The 20,627-nt window shown below is 37.1% G+C and overlaps 1 protein-coding gene across 1 annotated transcript in view; it reads left to right on the top strand.

The window, feature by feature from the left end:
- The window catches only part of KCNH5 (potassium voltage-gated channel subfamily H member 5), a 264,845-nt gene that overhangs the window by 76,867 nt on the left and 167,351 nt on the right, over positions 1-20,627 (top strand). The window contains exon 7 of the mRNA XM_026000547.2: positions 3,724-4,150. Coding sequence (XP_025856332.1) covers positions 3,724-4,150 — 427 coding nt within the window. The remainder of the gene's footprint in view (positions 1-3,723; positions 4,151-20,627) is intronic.

Genomic DNA, 20,627 nt, shown 5'->3' with positions numbered 1-20,627 from the left:
GATTAGGTCTGAGTGATGCTTCCATTCTTTTCTAGCTCTGTGACTTTGGACAAGTCATTTACTATGTCTAAGCTTCAATGTCCTCATATGAACAATGGAGATAGGAATTCTGCTGTTGTGGGAATCCAGTGAGTTGGGTCTGTATTAGAGAGTACAGACTCTACAGAGTTTTGGGGCCACCACATACCCATGCAGTGGGCCATGGCTATGCCTCGGTGGGGAGAAGAGTGTGGCAAGGTATTTAATTTCTTTTATTCAGTCGTATAGAGAATGGCCATATATAAGCTAGTATTGCAGGTACTAATCTACTTAAATTACAGATGATGCTCTAGGTATAATATAGAGTTTCAGAATGAGGTCAGATAGTGAGGTGGTTAGAAGCAGGAAGTCTAGATGGAACCAGACTGCTTGTATTTGAATCTCAGCCCCTCTCACTAGCTATGTGAGCTTAGTCAAATTACTCATTTCTGGGCTATGTCTTTTTTTAAAATTTTATTTTTAAAAAAGATTTATTTATTTATTTATTCATTAATTCATTCATTCAGAGAGTGCATGCACACACACAAGTTGAAGGCAGGACAGAGGGACAGAGGGAGGGAAAATCCCAAGCAGATTCCCTGATGAGTGTGGAGCCTGTCCTGGGGCTCCATTTCACAACCCTGAGATCATGACCTGAGCAACTAGTGATGTGACATAAAACGTATAGGTATCTGGGAACTACAGGTAATTGAGTATAGCTGGAACAAGGCAGGAAGAAGAACTGGTTGCAGAGATGCTGACCAGATAGGCAGATATTGGTTCTGAAGGGTTTTGGATGTCATAGTAGGAAGTTAATACTCAATCCTATAGGTATGAGGTAGAAGTAAAGATTGGAGAGGGACATGAATAAATAGATATGATTTAAATATACCCAGATTGGTAGGCTGTGTAGTGTGATCTGTGAATTAAAGGGAGTAGGAACAGAGCTAGGGTGGCAGATGGGGCGGGGGGAGGCTCTTCTTGTCACACAAGTAAGTAAAAACATGAAGCCATGACCAAGACAAGGCCTTGGAAATAGGAAAGAAGGGAAATTTTTGAGATATTTATTAAGTAGGTATATTTTAAGCACTTACTCATCCTTTGATAACAGTTGATAACCAGCTGTCTGAGGGATGGAGCAGGTAATGATGCCACTCAAAAGAGTAGGAGGTGGAGAACTCATTCAGGCAGAGCAAGGGATTCCCTTTGGGACCAATTACATTTTGAACACCTGTGAGACATTTAAATTGAAATGTATAGTGAGTATTTGGCTACTGTGTCAGCAAGTTAAGAGACAGTTTTGTGCTAAGGAGACTGGTGATTTCCATATATAGGAGTCAGTTGAATCATGCACATGCAGTAGGTCAACCGAAGAGTGTTGAGGATAATCATGATAAGAATCCTAACACATCATAGAAGCATGGAGAGAGGTAGTCCTAGAAAACGATTTTGAAAGAGATATCAGTTGGGCAGTTGGTAAAACTCAGGAGAAAGTGGTATCACAGAACCCGTGGCAGAGTTTATAATGCTTACAAAATATTTTTTAATCCTTCAGTAGTGTTGGACATGGCCATAGAAAATGATGCTCTTTGAATAAGTGGGGTCCTACGCAGGGACCCTGCAGGGTGGACCACCTCCTCTTGGAGAGTTCTGCCTGTCAGAGATCAGGGGAGCATGTCCTCCCAGCATTGGGACCTAATTCTAGGAGGTCCTGATTCTTAGCATTCTAGCTGAGAGTGGTAACTGTTTTTTAGTTTCAATGAGGATAAAGATTTCCTCTCTGTTTTTTCTTTTTGTTTTTCTTTTCTGTTTTTAGAGAAAAATCAGGTAGAAATAACTTCTTTGTGCAGTTTTTTTTGTTTGTTTGTTTTTTAGAGAGAGGGAGAGAATCTTAAGTAGGCTTCACACCCAGCATGGAGCCCAACACAGAGCTCATCATAGGCTCGACTTGGGGCTCCATCAACCCTGGGATCATGACCTGAGCCAAAGTCAAGATTTGGATACTGAACCAACTAAGCCACCCAGGCACCCTTTCTGTGCAGTATTTTATCAGAAGTATCATAGTTCTTTTAGCATTTTAAGCTAAGTAGAGAACAACATCTGTAGCAACACTGGTTTTATTTTTTAATTTAGTCCTGAGTTTGTCATGCATTGGACTATGGGTTTCTTTAGAACAAAAGCAAGGCATGTTTATTTTAATGCCCCGAGGGCCTAATGCAGAGGTGGGCTGTAGAAGTGCTTAATAAATGCTTATTTTTTGTCTTTGTTACTTGTGATTACCTGGTTCCATTTCTGAGAGCTTCCAAGTTCTCTTGAACCTTCTTTCCTTTCATCATCTTATGTCACTGAATTATGCCAATTCATCTTCTGAATTTTCCTAGTTTTTTTTTTAGCCGCCTAAAGTTTGATATTTGTTTTCCCCCCTCAAGTGTTCAAGCAAAATGAGAGTTTATTTTAAGGCTGCATTAATGCCACAACATTTGAGAGTAGGAACTGAAATAGAGCCAGGCCTGAGGTATTGAGCTTGAGACAGAAAACTGTCAAAATGCTCCTGCTACTCTTTTATTTCCACAAGGTCTCTTGTTCTTGCTTCTCTTTCAAATATTTATTTTGAAATATCTCAGCCATATGCTACCACATGGAGTATAACATAACCAAATACATTCTTAACCCTTTTACTTGAACTATCAAGAACCTTATGATGCCAAAATTAGAGTCTTACTAATGTCACATCTGTTTCACTATACCAACCAGTTCCTCTGTGTTGGTCAGAAGGAAGCTCAGAGTGAGTTACACTAGGCTCCTTGTCTCTTCCCTGGGAGAAAGAATTAGCAATAATAGAGTCATAAATTTCATGAGATTTGAGAGTGATAGATGAGAGGCATCCTGATCACAGCTCTATCTTTCTTTCCTGTATCAGGAATGAATTTATCCTCTTTCCCCACATGGCTTATTATAAGCTTCCCCCTCCAAAAAATAACTATGGGATTTGGAGTGATTGAAGAAAATGTATGCTATATTTGCAATTGGATAGTGCTGTATTTGGATTTTAAGCTTCTCAGCAAAATATGAATTATCTTGCTGCTGCTCCCTTATGGTATTCTTTTCTATGACTATTGCTAGAGGATGATAGGATTTTGGATTTTGTAGATTATGTACCCATTCTACGTTCAACTCCTAACTTTTTCAGAGCTCTACAAATTTAGTGCTTATCATGACTGTGACTGGAGGTAGTGGAGGCAACAATGGCACTTGCTCATTCTCCTCATATGCACAGAAGTATTTCCTGTTTGCTTGCCAGTAAGATTGGGATTCCTTTCTCAGAAGTTTGGTGCTCATGGTTATTATAAAGTGAGAAATAAAAATAAAGGTTTCAAGTAGAGGAAAAGTTTTATAGGAAGAAGTGATAAAAGGTCTGATTTCATCATCCTATTTCTATACTCTGTATATATTGCATTTGAGCAATTTCCTTAGCTAATGAAAAGTTGTCTTATTTAATTATTCAGAAATATCTTATTTCTTGGTGGGAAAATCTGCTTTTTAAAAAAAAAGTTTCTTTACCCTTTTTTTTTTTTTTTTTTTTTACTTAAAATGTAAGTTCTTGGTGTATACATGGTCAATTAAGTTCATGAAGGTAAACCATTGAATTGTTTCCCAGCCTTTTCTTTTCTGAAAGTGTCATGTCATTTCTTTTCTTTTCTTTAGGGAATCAGCAGTCTCTTCAGTTCTTTAAAAGTGGTGCGTCTCTTGCGACTGGGCCGTGTTGCTAGGAAATTGGACCATTATCTAGAATATGGAGCAGCAGTCCTTGTGCTCCTGGTATGTGTGTTTGGACTAGTTGCCCACTGGCTGGCCTGTATATGGTACAGCATTGGGGACTATGAGGTCATCGATGAAGTGACGAACACCATCCAAATAGACAGTTGGCTCTACCAGCTGGCCTTGAGCATTGGGACTCCATATCGATATAATACCAGTGCAGGGATATGGGAAGGAGGACCCAGCAAGGATTCTCTGTACGTGTCCTCTCTCTACTTTACCATGACAAGCCTTACAACCATAGGATTTGGAAACATAGCTCCTACTACAGATGTGGAGAAGATGTTTTCAGTGGCCATGATGATGGTTGGCTGTAAGTATCCCGTGTTTCTTTTTTAATTAAAAAATTATTGTTGTTGGCAGTTTTCCAGGCTCCAATCTCTAACATGATTAAAATGAAACTACTTTGTCCTCAGAAAGGCTTTTAATCCATTGTTATTTTACATTGGTTTAATTTTTATTCAGCCTTAGAAAATAAAATGCAAAACAATGTATTTTACTTTTTAGAATGTATTAACACATGAAAAACAGTGTGGATAGAGTGATACAAAAATCAGGATGGGAACTCTTTAATTCTGTTCACAGCATCATATCTGGCAGAGTTCTTTCCAAGGGAGACCAGCATCTAGAAAGGCAGCACCTGGCACATCCCATTGGTTTTATTGGCAATGTTAAATTCCAAAAAAACCAGACAGGATATGATGGGAGATACATAGTTTAGAAAATACTTTAGTTAGTAATTGAGTTCTTGACTAACGTTGATCTCAGGATAGTTTTATGTTTTTTTTTTATAATTAAGACTCATAAAAAAGTTTTAAATCTAGTCTTCAGTACACTCTAGGTTGAATATATGCCCCTTTGAGAGAATGAAAGCATTAGTAAATGCAGGCTCATTTGGCAATGACAAAAATGTTCAGGATTTAGCAGGCATACCTGAGTACTAAATGGATGATGTTCTTGAGAATAGAATGTTCTCTAAAGGAGTGAAAGACCATGTGTTCTCCACTCAAACTGGAAATGGATTGTGTCAGAAGATCAGAACATTAAGAAGATACATATCAAAAAAGCTGTCTTAAAAGAAGATTTTGAGGGAGACTTCACCATCATCTGTGCCTTCAAGTTGACTTAGATGATTTATCCAAGTCTAGTTTTGACCCTTAGAGTAAGCTTAAGATCATTACAGTAGAGGTATGATTAGTGTTATTAGCATTTGTTAAGCCTTTGGGTCATGGTTATTGGTTTGTGGTCTAAGCCATTCTTTCTGAGATTCCACATTGCCGAGGTTAACATTTTGACACTGATGGGAAAGATGTTAAGAGTTCAGGAGTGTAGGGTGGCCCATGAAAGGTCAATATCTTGGGTCAATGTAAGGCAGTTTTAACATTTTCAGAGTTTAGAGTTTTTGATATCTATTGGAGCACCAGTGTTGGCAGTTTAGCTTCAGTCTCTCTATATGCCTTTGTGCAGGTACAGAAACAAGAATGCACAGGTTCTACTTGCTGTTTAGAAATAAAGTAGTAGACTGAGAATGCCAAGTGCTGTCTGCCTCAGGGGCTTTTAGGAGGAAATATGTTCCTACATACAAAGAGATCCTGATGATTAATTAAACTGTTTCCTACACACCTAAAGTGGTAAGATGTATTGCTGCATTATAAATTCAGAAGATGACATTTTGTCAGATGTGATATTTATTACCATACTACTTTCAGTATTTATATAATGCATTTTGCCTTGTACTTGAACATAGATTAAAAAATTTATTTTGAAGCAATTATTAATTCACTGGAAGTTGCAAAGATAGTATAGAGAAGGCTTTTGTGTACTTTACCTAGTTTCCTCCAATAGTTACATCTTGTATAATCAACATTGGCACTAATACGATATGTGTATATAATTCTGTATTGTTTTATCACATATAGATTCCTGTAACTACCACTGAACTTAAGATACAGAGTTGTTCCATCACTACCCAAACCATCCTTTCCTCATGTTACTCCTTTATAGTCATGTCTGCCCCTTCCCCGAAAGCATCCCTAAGCCACAGCAACTACTGTTTTGTTCTTCATCTATATAATGTTGTGATTTTGAGAATGTTATGCAAGTGGAGTCATGCAAAATGTAACCTTTTGAAATTGGCCTTTTCCATTCACCATAACCCCTTGTAAGCCATCTAAGTTGTTGAGTGTGTCAATAGTTTGTTCCTGTTTGTTGCTGAGTAGTATTTCATGGTTGGATAGATCACTGTTTAACTGTTCATCTACTGAAAGCCATTTTGATTGTTTCCAGTTTTTGCTATTACAAAGAAATCTGCCATAAGCATTTATGTACAGTTTTTTGTTCGGATATAAGTTCTCAATTCTCTGGGTTAAATACCCAGGAATGACATTGTTGGGACACATAGTAAATGTATGTTTAGTTTTTAAAGGAAATTGCCAGACTGTTTTGCAGAGTGGATAGACTAGCATAGTTAGATTTTTCCTTCTTTGTTCTTGAGATTTTTAAACCAAAAGTAATAGGAAAATAAAATCTGCATAGAGTTGAAGGATACCACTATTCAGTTGGTTTCTCAGGCCCCAAACCTGAGAATCATCCTAGATACCTGTTTTTCTCATTTATTGCATCTGTTCATAACAAGCTTTGTTGGTTTTACCTTCAAAATACATTTGATTGATTCTCTCTACTTCTATAGGTTACCACTCAAGACTAAGTCATCACTGGTCTGGACATTTACTGTAATCTCTGATATTCCTTCTGTTTTCACTCTTGCCCCACAGTCTCTACCCAGAAGTGATGGATGGAGTTAAAGAATATTATGCTAATTGAAATAAGTCAGTCAGAGAAAGTGAGAGTAGCCCTTTTAAAGTAAATAAGATCACACCATTCCTTTTCTTGAAGCCCTGCAATGTTTTCCATCGCACATCACATAAAATCTAGATTCCCTACCCCTTTTATCAAAGTATTAATGGTTTGGCTCTTGTTTGCCTTGCCTATTTCACCTTCTTCTATTCCTCCCTTGCTTATTCTTTTACATCCATGTTAACCATCTAGCTGTCTATGAACACATTAAGCTCAGTCCTGTCTCAGGGTCTTTGCACTTGCTTCCCCATTGCTAATAACATCCCTCCTCTGATTTATGCCATGAATTCATGCAAGTCTCCACTCACATCACCTTTTTGGAAGTTCCTCCCAAATGGTACCTTCTATTAAAAAAAACAACAACAACAACCCAAAACCAATCACCCTTATTCCTTGCTCTTTAATCTTCTGTTGTACCTATTAAGACATGAGAACATATTTACAGAATGCAAGCTCCATGAAAGTAGTGCCTTTGTCTGCCTATTTTTGCTTCTGTATACCAGCTTCTAAACTGGATATTTTTAATGCCATACTCAATCTCAAATTGTTGAATGTATGAATGAGTGAAATTGAAGATGTCCTTGATGGTTATAATGAGAATATTCTGTTCTTGAATCTACTCCAGTTAGGTCTCTGATGAAGATACATGCCAGGAAAATGCACACTCTTCGTTTTGGCTCTGATTCCTTTGTGAAAGCCTTGAGTTCACCTATGTCTGCCTCTGAGATTGTAGTGGCTCCTATAGGTGTATTGCTGCAACTCTAAGTCTCTAAGCCCCTGATGTTATAAATTCTAAGAGGCTAGTTAGTAAAAGCACCAACAACCCTTTCCCCCATTACTTTTAACTGTCTACCTTTTGAATCTACCTACACTGAAAATTTTCACATAGATTCAGTTGAGTTTTCAAAATTTCATTTGGTTCATTTTGGTTCTATTCTTTCTCTACTTCATGTATGGCCAATTATATTCCTATATCTAAATGTCTTTCTTCTTCTTTTTTAAATGTTTATTTAGTTCCTATCTTGATTTCAAGATGAAGGCCTGATCTCAAACTTGCTCCTTTTCTTTTCTGGGTTTGTGTTATTTTCTTGTAACACCTGAGCAGTAATTTTCTGTTTATTTACTAGTTTCTGACATTTTTTTACCCGTTGACTTTGGTGTTCTTTTTATGCCTCAAGTCCAGTTTCTATTGCCAGTAGTGGTCCAGGGAGATGCCTTTTAATTTTCTTTTTAGTCCTTAGGTCCTTAGTAATTTAATGGCTTGTTTCCTTTGCAACAACCCAAGAAGCTGATAGAAAACTGTCAAGACTCATGAAGTGTGACAGTAACTTTTTACAATTCCAAAATTTATTGGACATACATGCTCAAAATATCAACCAAATGTGCCTATTGCAGCTGTTTGTAATCTTAGTATCACTTTTCCCCTCTACAATAGCACCAAATAAAACAAACAAAACAAACTACTACAGTTCCCAGAACCCAATATGTGTTATCAGCCATAGATGGAGCCACCAACTTAGCATGTGTGTCTTTATACCTGTGTGTGTGTGTGTGTGTGTGTGTGTGTGTGTGTGTGTTTGTGTCTGTGTGTTCATGTGTGATGGAGAAGGAGAGTTAAGGAAGAAGGAGATAGAAAACAGAAAGCTTCTTGTTTTTAGTTCTACTAACATTCTAGTCAATCTAGAACTGAGTGGTGTTTGAGAAGCATTTATAACCACACAGTAACTGAGAAAAATGTTTATCAAAAGGTTGGTGGAGAAACCAACTGCCTAGATTCTGTGGAGAAAAATAATCATTGCTTGTAAATGATAGCCTCTTTTTTCTGGAGAAAGTCATCTAAAATTCCCATGCCTTCTAGCAAAATTGAGAAATTTTAATGGCAGCACTTCCAGTTCCTAGGTCCTTTCTGAGCCCTCTTCTTTCTTTAATGGTCTTTCCTCACTGACCTCGAGGTCCTTTCACCCCTGATGCTGAATTTCATGTGGACTCTGTCCAGGAACATTGTCTCAAAGTTCTCCTTGTTGGTATCAGACGAATCTTCAGACAAAACTTATGACTGTGGCCTCCCTTCAGTCCCAGTCACCTTATGTTCCCTCTTGATCCTTTCTAAGTCAGCAGGATCCCATGTATTTCTTTTACCTGCCACTTGGGGATTTATTAGACTTAAATCCTTTGTTCCATCATTTGCCCATGGTGGAGAATCCTCTTGCTCAGATTGCAGAACTGGAAAAGTTATTTGGATCTTCTCAACATATGTCTTCCACTATGCATTCTTTATCTCAAATTTGTCTCTTCTCTGTTTTGGCATGCTCCATGGCTTGAGTAGAACTCCATGGCTCAGGTAGCAGCTATTATACTACCTCGGGTTAGTAAGCTTTCATTCCTTTGCATTTGTTCATTCGTGAGTGAACTTGATGACTCTGCTGATGTTCAGGAAATTCACTACTGAAGGACATTTGTGAAAAGATATTTTTGCAGTTTAGTTCTGTAGCAGTTGTGGAAAATAGCATACTTTTTTTTTTTGAGATCAAGATGTGGGTAATCTCTTTGCTTATTTGCAGAGCAAATACTTTGTGATGACTTCATGAAATGTTTTCTAATCTATTTCATTTATATAATCTTATTGAGCCCCTAATAATTTTCCGTTTTCCAAAGATTAGCAGACTGACTAATTTTGCTTCTTTTCAGAAAGCATCTTAGTGCACTTATGATTTTTTGTAATGATTGTAAAAGAAAGCAATATGAGAATGGAATTTTTTTCTGATGTGATTATCCTTTTGTCTTAATGAATCTTTATGAATCCTAAAGATTTATCAAGGAAGTAATTGCTTACTTAGTTTCTTCTTCATTACTAAATGATCATAAAAATTGTATTTTACTTTAGTCCAACCATTATAAAAAAATCTGTACATTTGCATCTCTACTTATAATTTAAAAAAGAAATATAAAATAAAAATATGTTATGAATAACTTTTTGCCAAAAATAATTTGTCTAATCATAAATTTCTCTCTTTTTCTTTCTTCCTTTCTCTATTTTATTTGCTTGCTTAGTTTTGTTTTAATACACCGTTAAATATGTTAGTATACATGTAGACAGCATATTTCAAAGGACTTCACGATTAGATTTTGGTACTTATTTTATTTAAGAGCATTTTTTTTTTATTTTTGTTCTTTCCAAAGACCAAAAGATCTGCTTGGTTGCTAGATTGAGGCAGCTTGACTCATGTGGTATATGGCAATCAGAATCTGTCCTGATGGGATTCCATGCAATTAATCTTTAAAAGAAAAACAAAGCTAACCTAAAAACTATAAATATGAAAACTGGTGAGATTTAAATTGGTAGACAGGTAGTCATAATAATGCTAATCTGTAATTTTCAAATAGGATGTAATTGATGATAGCTCAAACAGTATAAGATCTTTGTGTAATTGACTGATATGGTTTATAATGCAGTAGGCAAATGGTTTAGCACATTTAAAAGTATAGCAGGACCATCTGCCAGTGAGATGTGCATGAAGAGAAATTCAAATCTCCATGTGGGTGGTTAAGCCACCAGGGAGCACTTAGTTACATACTGGTCACTCAACATCATGCAGAGGAGACTGATGCAGTGCATCATATTCTCTAGTTGATGATCTAATTTAGTATTCTCTGTGGAGTTCAGAAAAAAGCCAAGCTGAGATTATGGTCATTGCTTTTATCTCTCTCTATAGGAAAAGGAAATAAAGAAAATACAGAGACTCAGATTGGGAAAATAAGTTGAGGACAGAGGCCTGTGTGACTTTGGAGAGTCTTTGAATCTCTTTGGGTTTTAGTTTTCTCAGCTGTGCAATGCAGGAGTTGGTATAAATGACCTTAATATCACTTTCAGTACTAACATTTTATATATCTAAGATTCTGTTAGTGCAGTTATGCCACTCTTCATAGAATTGGGCTGTTTATTGGAAATGTGATTAATAATGAAATGGAAGAGATGTCACAGATTTTAGGGCTTTTCATGTATATTATATACCTTATTTTATGGAGTGTAAAGTTTATTTTGAATGGAATGTAGTCAGTAAAGAGTTAAGGGGGGACATTGTCAGGAAATATTGTAGAGAACAGAAAATGTGCTTTTGGAAAGAAAAGTGTTTTTGTAATAGAAACTAAGCAATTTTTTTTTTTTTTTTTTTACTTCAGGATGTGAGAGTGAGGCCAGGGAGAAGTCTGTATACCAGGCCAGTGGGGACTCTGAAAGAGTTTGGCCCACATGGATATATTGGAAGGTTTAAAAGTGAACTGTTAACTAACTGGAATTTAAATAAAAACTTGGAAGAAAAAAAGTAAATAAAATAAAAATATTAAATAAATGCTGCTGAAAAACAAGTGAACTGTTGCCCTTTTCCAATATTAAAAAATTATGTCTTAATATGAGACTTTAGATAACTAAGATTTAATATTAAGTTACATGTTGAATTTTTTCTTGTTCTTGCTGTTGTGGTATAGGTAGGAAGTAGAGTGTGAACATGCTGATTTTCATTTCTGGTTTTAGATTCAGCCAGATGGAGAGACTTTTAAGCTTAATGTTTATTTTGGAAACTGGGTCAATTCTTTGTGTCTGCTTTACCTCTGCTTGTAAAAAAGATTTCCTTTTTTTGGGGGGGGGTTTATTTAATGAGCTGAGTATCCTATGAGGAAAAACATTTTGTGGAACACAAAGTTCAGGGTTATAAGTACCTTTTTTCATGGTTCAGTAGTTTCAGATGTATAGTCCAGTAGTTAGAAAAAGACTATGTGATGTGCACTTTATTCCCTGTTTCTTATTCAAAATAGAACTTGTATCTTTTGCAGGAATGTTCTTTTATACTCATGTTTCTTTTTATGCCTAGTCACATTTTCACAAAACCTCTCAGAGTCTCTAAAGATTGAGTTTTCCCAGAAAATAGGAAATTTTCTCAGTGGCCTGTTAACTAGCCTGACCTCTTTGCAAGGACTTGGTCTCTGGAACTACCTTGTGTCTCTGTATCACTCAAAATTATTTTATTCATCCAGCATTGTCCCAGATGTTCTGGTAGAATTGTTATTAAGGAGACAAACTAGATACTTTCTGATCCTCAGTAAGTTAGTGGTGTGATGAGTGTCAGACAAGAGAATCACTGAATCATCTCTTTCTCTCCCATTCCCTTCATCCCCATCTCCACCCACATTCCCACTGCCAACCCCATCTCCAACTTTGTTCTCATCCCCATCCCCATCCTCATCTCCATCTCTATTCCCATTTCCATCCCTATCTCTATCCCTACTCCCATCCCTATCTCCACCCCATCCCCATCTCTGTTCTGATCTCTATCCCATCCTCATCTCCATCCTCATCTCCACCCCATCTTCATCTCCATCCCCATCCTCATCCCCATCTCCATCCCCATCCTCATCCCATCTCTGTCCTCACCCCATCTCCATCCTCATCCCCATCTTCATCTCCAGCCCCATCTCCATCCTCATCTCTATCCTCTTCCTCATCCCTATCTCCATCCCCATTCTCAGCTCCATTCCCATCCCAATCTCTATTCCCATTTCCATCTACAACTCCTTCACCATCTCCATTCTTTCTCCATCTTCATCTCCATCTTAGCTCTTAGCTTAAGATTTTGAACACATGAATAAAGAAGTTGGGCTGAACTCTACAGCTGGTAAGAACAGGGTCTGTTTGGTCTATTTGTCATTATATATTTGTCACAAAGCATTGTACCTAGTTGATAAGCTCATTAAATGTATGTTGAATGAATGAAAGAAGTTTACCTAGCTTATCCTGAACAGTGCAGGAAGATTTCTAGGAGGAAGGGACTCCTGAGGTTAGAATACAAAAACACCAGCATCCTGGGTGGCTCAGTGGTTTAGCGCTGCCTCAGCCCAGGGCGTGATCCTGGAGACGTGGGATCGAGTCCCGCATCAGGCTCCCTGCATGGAAACTGCTTCTCCCTCTGCCTGTGTCTCTGCCTCTCTCTCTCTTCTCTCTGTGTATTCTCATGAATAAATAAATAAAATCTTAAAAAAAAAAGAACACAAAAACATGTAGGACTTAGAAACTTTTTGAAATAAAGAGAACATATGTGAAAAAAACCAGTAGCAAAATGGCTTGGCCCTTTTATAGAACTCCACGCATTTCACTTTGGCTTGAATGGACAGTGAATGTGAATGGGGAGGAAGGAAGGAACTAGAATGTCAAAAAAGCCTTGCATAGCTTGATAAGGAATTTGCCTTTTATCCTAAAGGTTGTGGGATAAATAAGAACTTTATTTTTCAGTGTGGAAGATGGATTAGAGGAAATAAAGGCTGTGGATAGAGAAACCAGGTAGGAAGCTGTTGCAATAATTCGGGAAGCCATAACCTGAGATGGTAGGAATACAGAGGATGGTATAATTTCAGAATTGGCAAATTGTTTCTTGTGTTAAAGGACAGATAACAACTATCTTAGGCTTTGTGGTCCATTAGTCTCTGTTGCAACCACTCATCTCTGCTCTTGTAGTGTTAAAGCAGGCAAAGACATAAATAAATGTACATGGCTATGTTCCAGCAAACCTTTAAACAGGTGGCAGGCCAGATTTGGCATATTTGTAGCTTCCCACAGTCTAGCTGGACAGCATAGTTTATGAGAAGACCATGGAGTTTAGAGTCAGACAAACCTACATTCACTTATTAAGAATTTACATCAGTTATCATCTGTAAAATGGAGATCCCTACATTGCAGAGTTATTTGGAATACTCAAAAATAGTTTACATGTAAAATTCCTCAATCCATTTTTTAAGTTGTTGTTGTTGAGTGGATAAATGTGTTAAATATGGTAGAGAAGAGTACAAATGGGCCATTAGGTTTCTGGCTAAGTCAGCTGAGTGAATGACTAAATTCTTTTCTGAGATAGGAAAGAAGGAGCAACCATTCCTGGGGGAAGAGAATAGTTCTATTTTGAACATGTTAAGTGTGAGGTGCCTGCAAATCATTCCGTTGGTGATGCGTATTAGGTTAGGCAGTTAAAAGTGTATTTTGGGGTTCTAGAGATGTGAGGCATGGTAGTGCAGGGTCAAGTCAGAATGAAGCTGGTGAAGGGTGACACTTAAGGAAGGAAAGCCACAGAATGGTAAAGAAGAGAACTGAGAGGGGTAAAAGGAAGCATGACTCCAGAAGAAGAGTTTGTTGCAGCAAATGATAAGAGAATGTCAAGAAAGAAGGGAGAACAGCAAGATAAATGGGATAGCGAATCAGGAGGTTTGGTTGGCATTACAAGGTCATTGGTGAGCTCCATGGTAGTTTCATTGGATAGTTGAGGGGAGTCAGTCATATGGGGAATTTGCCTTTATGCGATCTGTACCTTTTTTTTTTCCTTATATGAAGGAAACTAATTTTGTCGTTAGCCATGAACCTAGTACAACTAGATTACACTTACACAGTATTTTTCACTGCCAATGATACTTTTTTTCTGAATCACCATTTAAGTTCAATAAAATATATCTAATTAGACTATTAGATATATTACATATACTTGGAGTTTTCTTTTCATGTTATAAGATAGAAAATAAAATTGACTTAGAAAGAAGTTTTATGAAATCCCACTTTCAAAGAACAAGGATTTTAGTCAAGAGAGAATTTTATTTACAAGATTATATGGTAACCTTCCAATAAATTTGTTTTGGTTCTTATGAAGGTGTATATTGCCCAAGATAGGCTGTTACATGGTAGGTGGAATTGTGCTCTACTAGAGAAAAAGTACTGGGGACTTAGATGCTCCCTATGTATGTAGTATCAAGGATCAATTGATATATGATCTTAACTCTCCTAGAAATAAAATACAAAATTTTTCAAAGATTGAAAAGATTGAAAGATCAAAGATTGAAAGATTAACAAATCCATATATGAATATATTTAGAATTTCCTAAAATAAATGTTATACCCAGAAGGCCTTATGTATGGATTTGAGAATTGCTTTGGTATGCTCAGGGAGGGGATTTTCTTTGGAACAATCTCTAAGCCAGTTCCTAAGTGATTACTTCTTACCTATTAATATTTATATAAATTGTGATGACTGAGTTAGGCCTTTTTGGGAGTAAAGCTGCCAGGTATATGGTTGTAGCTTTGGGCTACATGACTGTAGGTAAGAAGATTTTTATGGGATGAGAATTATGTTCAGGTTGACTATCAGGAAATAATGGAGGCTTTAAAAAGTTCTCTCTGAAGCTAGTTCTGGAGCTACCCTTTTAGATATGATCTTTTTAAAAGTTGAATTTATGTTTAACAACTCCTGAAAGTCTTAATCTGTGAAAGTCTAATTTGGGAGCCTTACTGATGTAAAATGGATGTAAGGGAAAGACACTTAAGCTATACCTCTAGCTAGATCTTGCCAAAGGAGATGCGTGTTGACTCTCTTAATGAGATCTTGGAGTAGGTGCTGTTGACCTTGGGAATTTTTCTTACATTGAGCTACCCATGACTTTGCCTTTTCAATTTTAGAAAAAGCCTCAGAGGACCCCCATGGTAGGTGTGTTTCCCAACACCCTTCTCTTAGGAGGGTCTAGCTAGACAACACTCCCCCCACCTGCCCTGTCCCATACACACCAACATTCTAGATTCCTTCAGCAGTTGTCCTGTTGCTGCACTGTGTCTTAAAAAAACCCCAGTCTGAATCTACTTACCTCTTTTGTTCCTGTTTTAGGACTGCTGAGCACTGGTTGGAGTAAACCACAGCTATGTGAACAAGTGCCACTAAAATGCATTTTTCATACTCTTACAAATCTTTGCTTATTTTAGGTTGTCTCCCTCTCACATTTTGCTGAGTAGCTATTTTTGCGAAACTCTCACATGTTTTCTTCCCACCTCTCCTAAACCTCTGACTGTGCCTCTTCATTTCAGGAGATGGCCTTTCTTTCTTCTTTCTTTCTTTCTTTCTTTCTTTCTTTCTTTCTTTCTTTCTTCTTTCTTTCTTTCTTTCTTTTTTTCTTTCTTCTTTCTTTCTTTTCTCTGAAAAAGAAAGAGTAGTTGTTGCAGATGTGCATTCCTATACTTTCCTGACCCTCTTGCAAAGATGGGCTGGAGGAGGGAAGCGCGTTGGGAATGAGGGGACAGCCAAATCACACAGGATTTTATAGGTCAAAGTAGTGACTTTTTTCGGAGTCAGATGGGAAAGTGTTTGAGGGTTTTGGGCTAAAGAATGGCATGATTTGTCTTAGGTTTTGTAGAGATCGATCTAGCTCCTATGTGGAAAACATACTGTAAGGGATCGAGGATGGCAGAGGGCAAGGTGAGAGGCAATGGCAGTGTAGAATTGATTAGACTCTGGACAAATGTTAGGACCCATAGCATGAAGGTATGAGAAAAACCAAGGGTCAGGATTAATTTCTGGCTTTTGGTGCAAGCAACTGCTATGCTAAGTTGCGAAGGATCACTGGTCATGTTGAGTGGGCAATTACGTATGTGAGTCTAGAGTCCAGGGTGTGGTCATGGGTTTGTTTTGTCCTTCAATGTTTTATTTCCCTCACTGATTTGCCCTTGTTTCTCCTGTGTTCTCAGTCTCTCTAGTTCTCTACTGGCTCTTTCTCAATCAGCTCATAATCATGCTCATGTCTATGTAATCCTAAAAAATACACATAGGTGAATAGACACTCGAGTTTGCACTCTCTTTGCCTGTGATCTAACTACAAATTCTTCTTTTTTTAAGTAAGCTTCCTGTAGCACATGTCTTTATTTTCTTATCCTCATTTGCTATCTATTAAATGTGGAGTTCTACTTCCACTACTTGAAATATATTTGCTAAATTTCAGACACTTTTCACTCACACAGAAACCTCTCTGGTTTCTTGATGTTTATCTCTCCCTGGTTTCTCTCACACTGCTCTGGCTACTTTTTTTTTTCTATTTCTTTTGCTGGATCATTATACTCTGTCTCTTAAATATTGGAAAGTGTGATATTGGGAACAAATTTTTGAATGATCAAGGGCAGCTCTCCTGATAGGCTTTCTTCCTTAGTAGGTCCAAAGTGTCTCCTATCTTCTCTATCTCATTATCCTTTTATTATGGGCTATACTTATGTTCTTTAATTTTTTCCCTATATATTTTCTGCTTGTCTCCCCAGCTAAAGTGGGAACTATGAAGGTAGGGAGCTTGTCTATTTGATTCACCTCTGTATCCCTGGTGTAATGGGAGCATAGTAAGTAGTCAATAAATTAGTTTTGAACAAGTGAATAGGTTTTTTGATACTCCATATTGAAAAGGCTGTGTATTCAGAGAAAAGCAAAACTACACCAATTCTCCAGATCTAAGCATTTTAGTGGTGGGTTTTAATATAATAGAACTTATATTATAAGTATATTATAATTTCTATAAGAATAGAAAATTTAATATAATAGAACTTAAATACATGAATATGTGGCTGACTTCATTTTTCTATAGAAGGTTCACTTTGTTTGTGACCTACCGCTTCACTATTTTCCACCTTTCAAAAGTATCTTTCATGCTGTGTTTGTCCTATGGTTGTACTTCTCTTTTTTATTTTTTAAGATTTTTATTTATTTATTCATGAGAGACACACTGAGAGAGAGGCAGAGACATAGGCAGAGGGAGAAGCAGGCTCCATGCAGAGAGCCTTACATGGGACTTGATCCTGGGACTCTGGGATCATGCCCTGGGCTGAAGGCAGATACTAAACCGCTGAGCCACCCAGGCATCCCTGACTCCTTACTCTTTGTCTGTCACATACCAGAGTGCTGGATGGGAAGCAGGATGCACTCTTCCGTTGCTTTCGGATTTCCCCTTACCCTATTTCAAGTTTCTTTTTTTATCTGTATTTCCTTTTCTGCCCACCTATGTTTCACTGCCCACTGTTTTCTGGGAAAAGAGCTAAGGTTTTAACAGTAAAAATAAAACACAACAAGAACAACAATAACAAAAAAGCCATTTGCCGTCTCAAGGGCCTGGCTCTTGCAAAGGAAATCTATGCTTTCAAGATTATTGTTTTGTCTATGGGCTTAAAAAAAAAGTCTAATTTGAAACTCGAAGCTACGCTGCTTTCTTTGTTCCCAATTGTATCCATACTCCTCTTGAAAAGTGACTGCCACTGTTTCTGTGGGAGGACAGCAGAGGGGCCATTAGAAGAATCAGGGGTTAGAAGCACTGACTTCTGTGTCTGTTCCTCACCCACAATCATGGGTGAGTCCTGGCATAAATGGATGAACTGCAACCTCCCAATCCCTTTTTGTTCATTGGCTATGGAAAGAGAATCACCTGTGGATTTAAATGGTTTGGAAATAACTGTACCACACATAGAATTTAATGATAAAGTTTGGATATTCTATTCTTAGAGGCCACATAAAGTTAGTACTATATCAGTCTAAATCAGAAGTATAAATATCATTGTTGTTGTTATTATTGTTTGCTAAAGAAACAAAATTGTATATGTGTATCTGGGAGAAATTTGCATCTTGAAACAAGTATGTTCAAGTGTGTCATTCACCCAAAGAGAAATTTCTTTGGCTTCTGATGTTTGGTGAAAGACTTTCTAAAGCTGTGTGATTTTAACTGCTAATTTAGTCATTGGAGAAATTTCCAGAGACAGGAAGGTGATTTGGTTAAAAAAAAATAGGATTTGGTTAATATGACAACCCCAGAGATGACAGAACTGAGATAAACAGGAAGAGACCCAGGGCCCACAGAGGAAAGGAAGGAAATCCGAATATTTTCCAGACCTCTGGCTTTCCTGGCTTCTTTTTAATTTAATATGTGTGGTAATTCAGATTGTCTGCCTATTTTTTAATTTAATTTTTAGATCAAAGTAATAATATATGCACATAAAGAGCCAAATAGTGCTATAAGGTTTATTTCAAAAAATATATATTTCCTATTCCCTATATATTTTTCCATTTCCCAGAGAGATCACTTTAAAATATTTTCACTTTTTCAGTGATATCTATCTTTTTATCTCTAAATAGGATATTATTGAAGAGGATTTTCAGTTTTAGTCATTATCTATTGACTTCTATCTTTTAAGATTAAGATATAATTCTCTTTTCTGTACTCTGTCCCTTAACCACCATTACATACACATGTCTACATTTTCCAATTTTCTATCTTCTAAATATATTTAGATCATTATTTTGGCTACATCAACAGTTTTCATTATCATGACTCTGTAAACACTGTTTGCGATGGAGTCATGTGGTTTACTATGATTATTTTCTGATACAACTTTTGGTTTTATGTCATTTTTTTCTTAGTGCTCCATGTACTTCTCCTCTATCATGTAACACTCGTGTCAATTCACTTTTATTAGATAGTTATCAACTTCTTGTCTTTGGAGGCTACTTCCTTGGAATCTTCTGACTTTCCCCAGTCTGGACTCTCTGTCTCTATAGACTGACCTGCAGCTCTCACTCAGCCTGATGTTTCCCTTCATCTGTGAACTTAAGAATGTCCTTTACTTTATGATGGGCTCTTGAGGCTTTCTTCCCTTGTCTTTGAGTTTTTGGTGAAATTATTTAGAAGACTGATTGTATTCAACTCTTGATTCTTATAAATATGTTTTCCTTCTCTCTTTGTTTCTGGAAAACTTTAGAATCTTCTTTAGGTACTCAGCATCATGAAATATGGCAATGTCTCTTTGTATGGGTCTGTTTTCATATATTCTAGACTTTGGAATCTCTTCTAGCTTCTCAATGAGTATGTTTTATCATTTGGAAATACTTATGCTCCATCTCTTTGAAATTTTCTTGAGTTATGGATAAATTCCTATTTTTTCTTTATTAAAATACTTATTATTTGGATATTTGATCTCTTGGATTTATTTTCTAATTTTCTTATTCCCTTTCTACAATTTTCTGTTTTGTTTTGTTTTGTTTTGTTTTTTCTCTATAGTCTGGAAGTTTCTGTCAAGTTCATTTTTTCTTTCTTTCTTTTTTTTTTTTGTCAAGCTCATTTCCTAATCTTTCTTTTTTTAAAATTTTATTTATTTTATTATTTTTTTTCATTTCCTAATCTTTCTACTTAGTTTTAATTTCTGCTAATTTCCGAGAGCTCTTGAGTTCTCTGTGTTCCTTCTTACAACATCCTGCTTTTGCTTTATAGGTTCAAAATCTTCTTCTTCTTTTTTTTTTTTTTGGTTCAAAATCTTCTTTACCCTTTCTGAGGATGTAGAATAGTTTTCAGATCCCCACATAGTCTCTGTGTCCTTCAAATTGATTTTTGGTTTGCGAGGTTTGGTCTCTGTTTCTTATGCCTGAGGCTATATGCATATATCTAAGAATCCTTATTGTTTATTTATGGCTGGACTTATGACTGTGGCCTTAATGAAGAGATATCTGTTGGCTTATTTTATGGAGAATACTCAACATCAGTATTTTCACATCATTTCTACTGGGCTGTCAATTTCCCCAGAGAGGAATTTTTCCAATTTCCAGGCTGCAGAATATAAGCCTTGCTCCAGATTTCTGGAAGCTGAATGGAGAATAGAGCTGAGGGTTTGATATTTAGAGTACAAACTTTCTCATAATGCCCCTGGTTTCAGTATGACACATTTATTCTCTGGTCTTCCCCCAGTCCAGAGATCCTTTTCAGTCTGCTGGGGGGGTAGAAAGGGAATTGCCTGGCTCTGTGGAATTAGGTAGGGCATATAGGAGATAGATATCCATCTGCTTCTTAAACAGATTTTCAGGGATGCCTGGGTGGCGGCTCAGTGGTTGAGCATCTGCCTTCAGCTCAGGGCATGATCCTGGGGTCCTGGGATCAAGTCCCACATTGGGTTCCTGCAGGGAGCTTGCTTCTCCCTCTGCCTATGTCTCTGCCTTTTTCTCTGTGTTTCTCATGAGTAAATGATAACATCTTAAAAAATAGATTTTCAATAGATCCTCCAATTTCAGCTCCATCCTTGTACACCTCCCTCCGATTCCAAGGGGTAGCAGAAGTAGCCATCTGGGATA

This window comes from Vulpes vulpes, chromosome 6, assembly GCF_048418805.1.
Source record: "Vulpes vulpes isolate BD-2025 chromosome 6, VulVul3, whole genome shotgun sequence".
NCBI lineage: Eukaryota > Metazoa > Chordata > Mammalia > Carnivora > Canidae > Vulpes > Vulpes vulpes.
The sequence above is the reverse complement of the archived record's forward strand: the minus strand, read 5'-3'. Positions and strand labels throughout refer to the sequence as shown.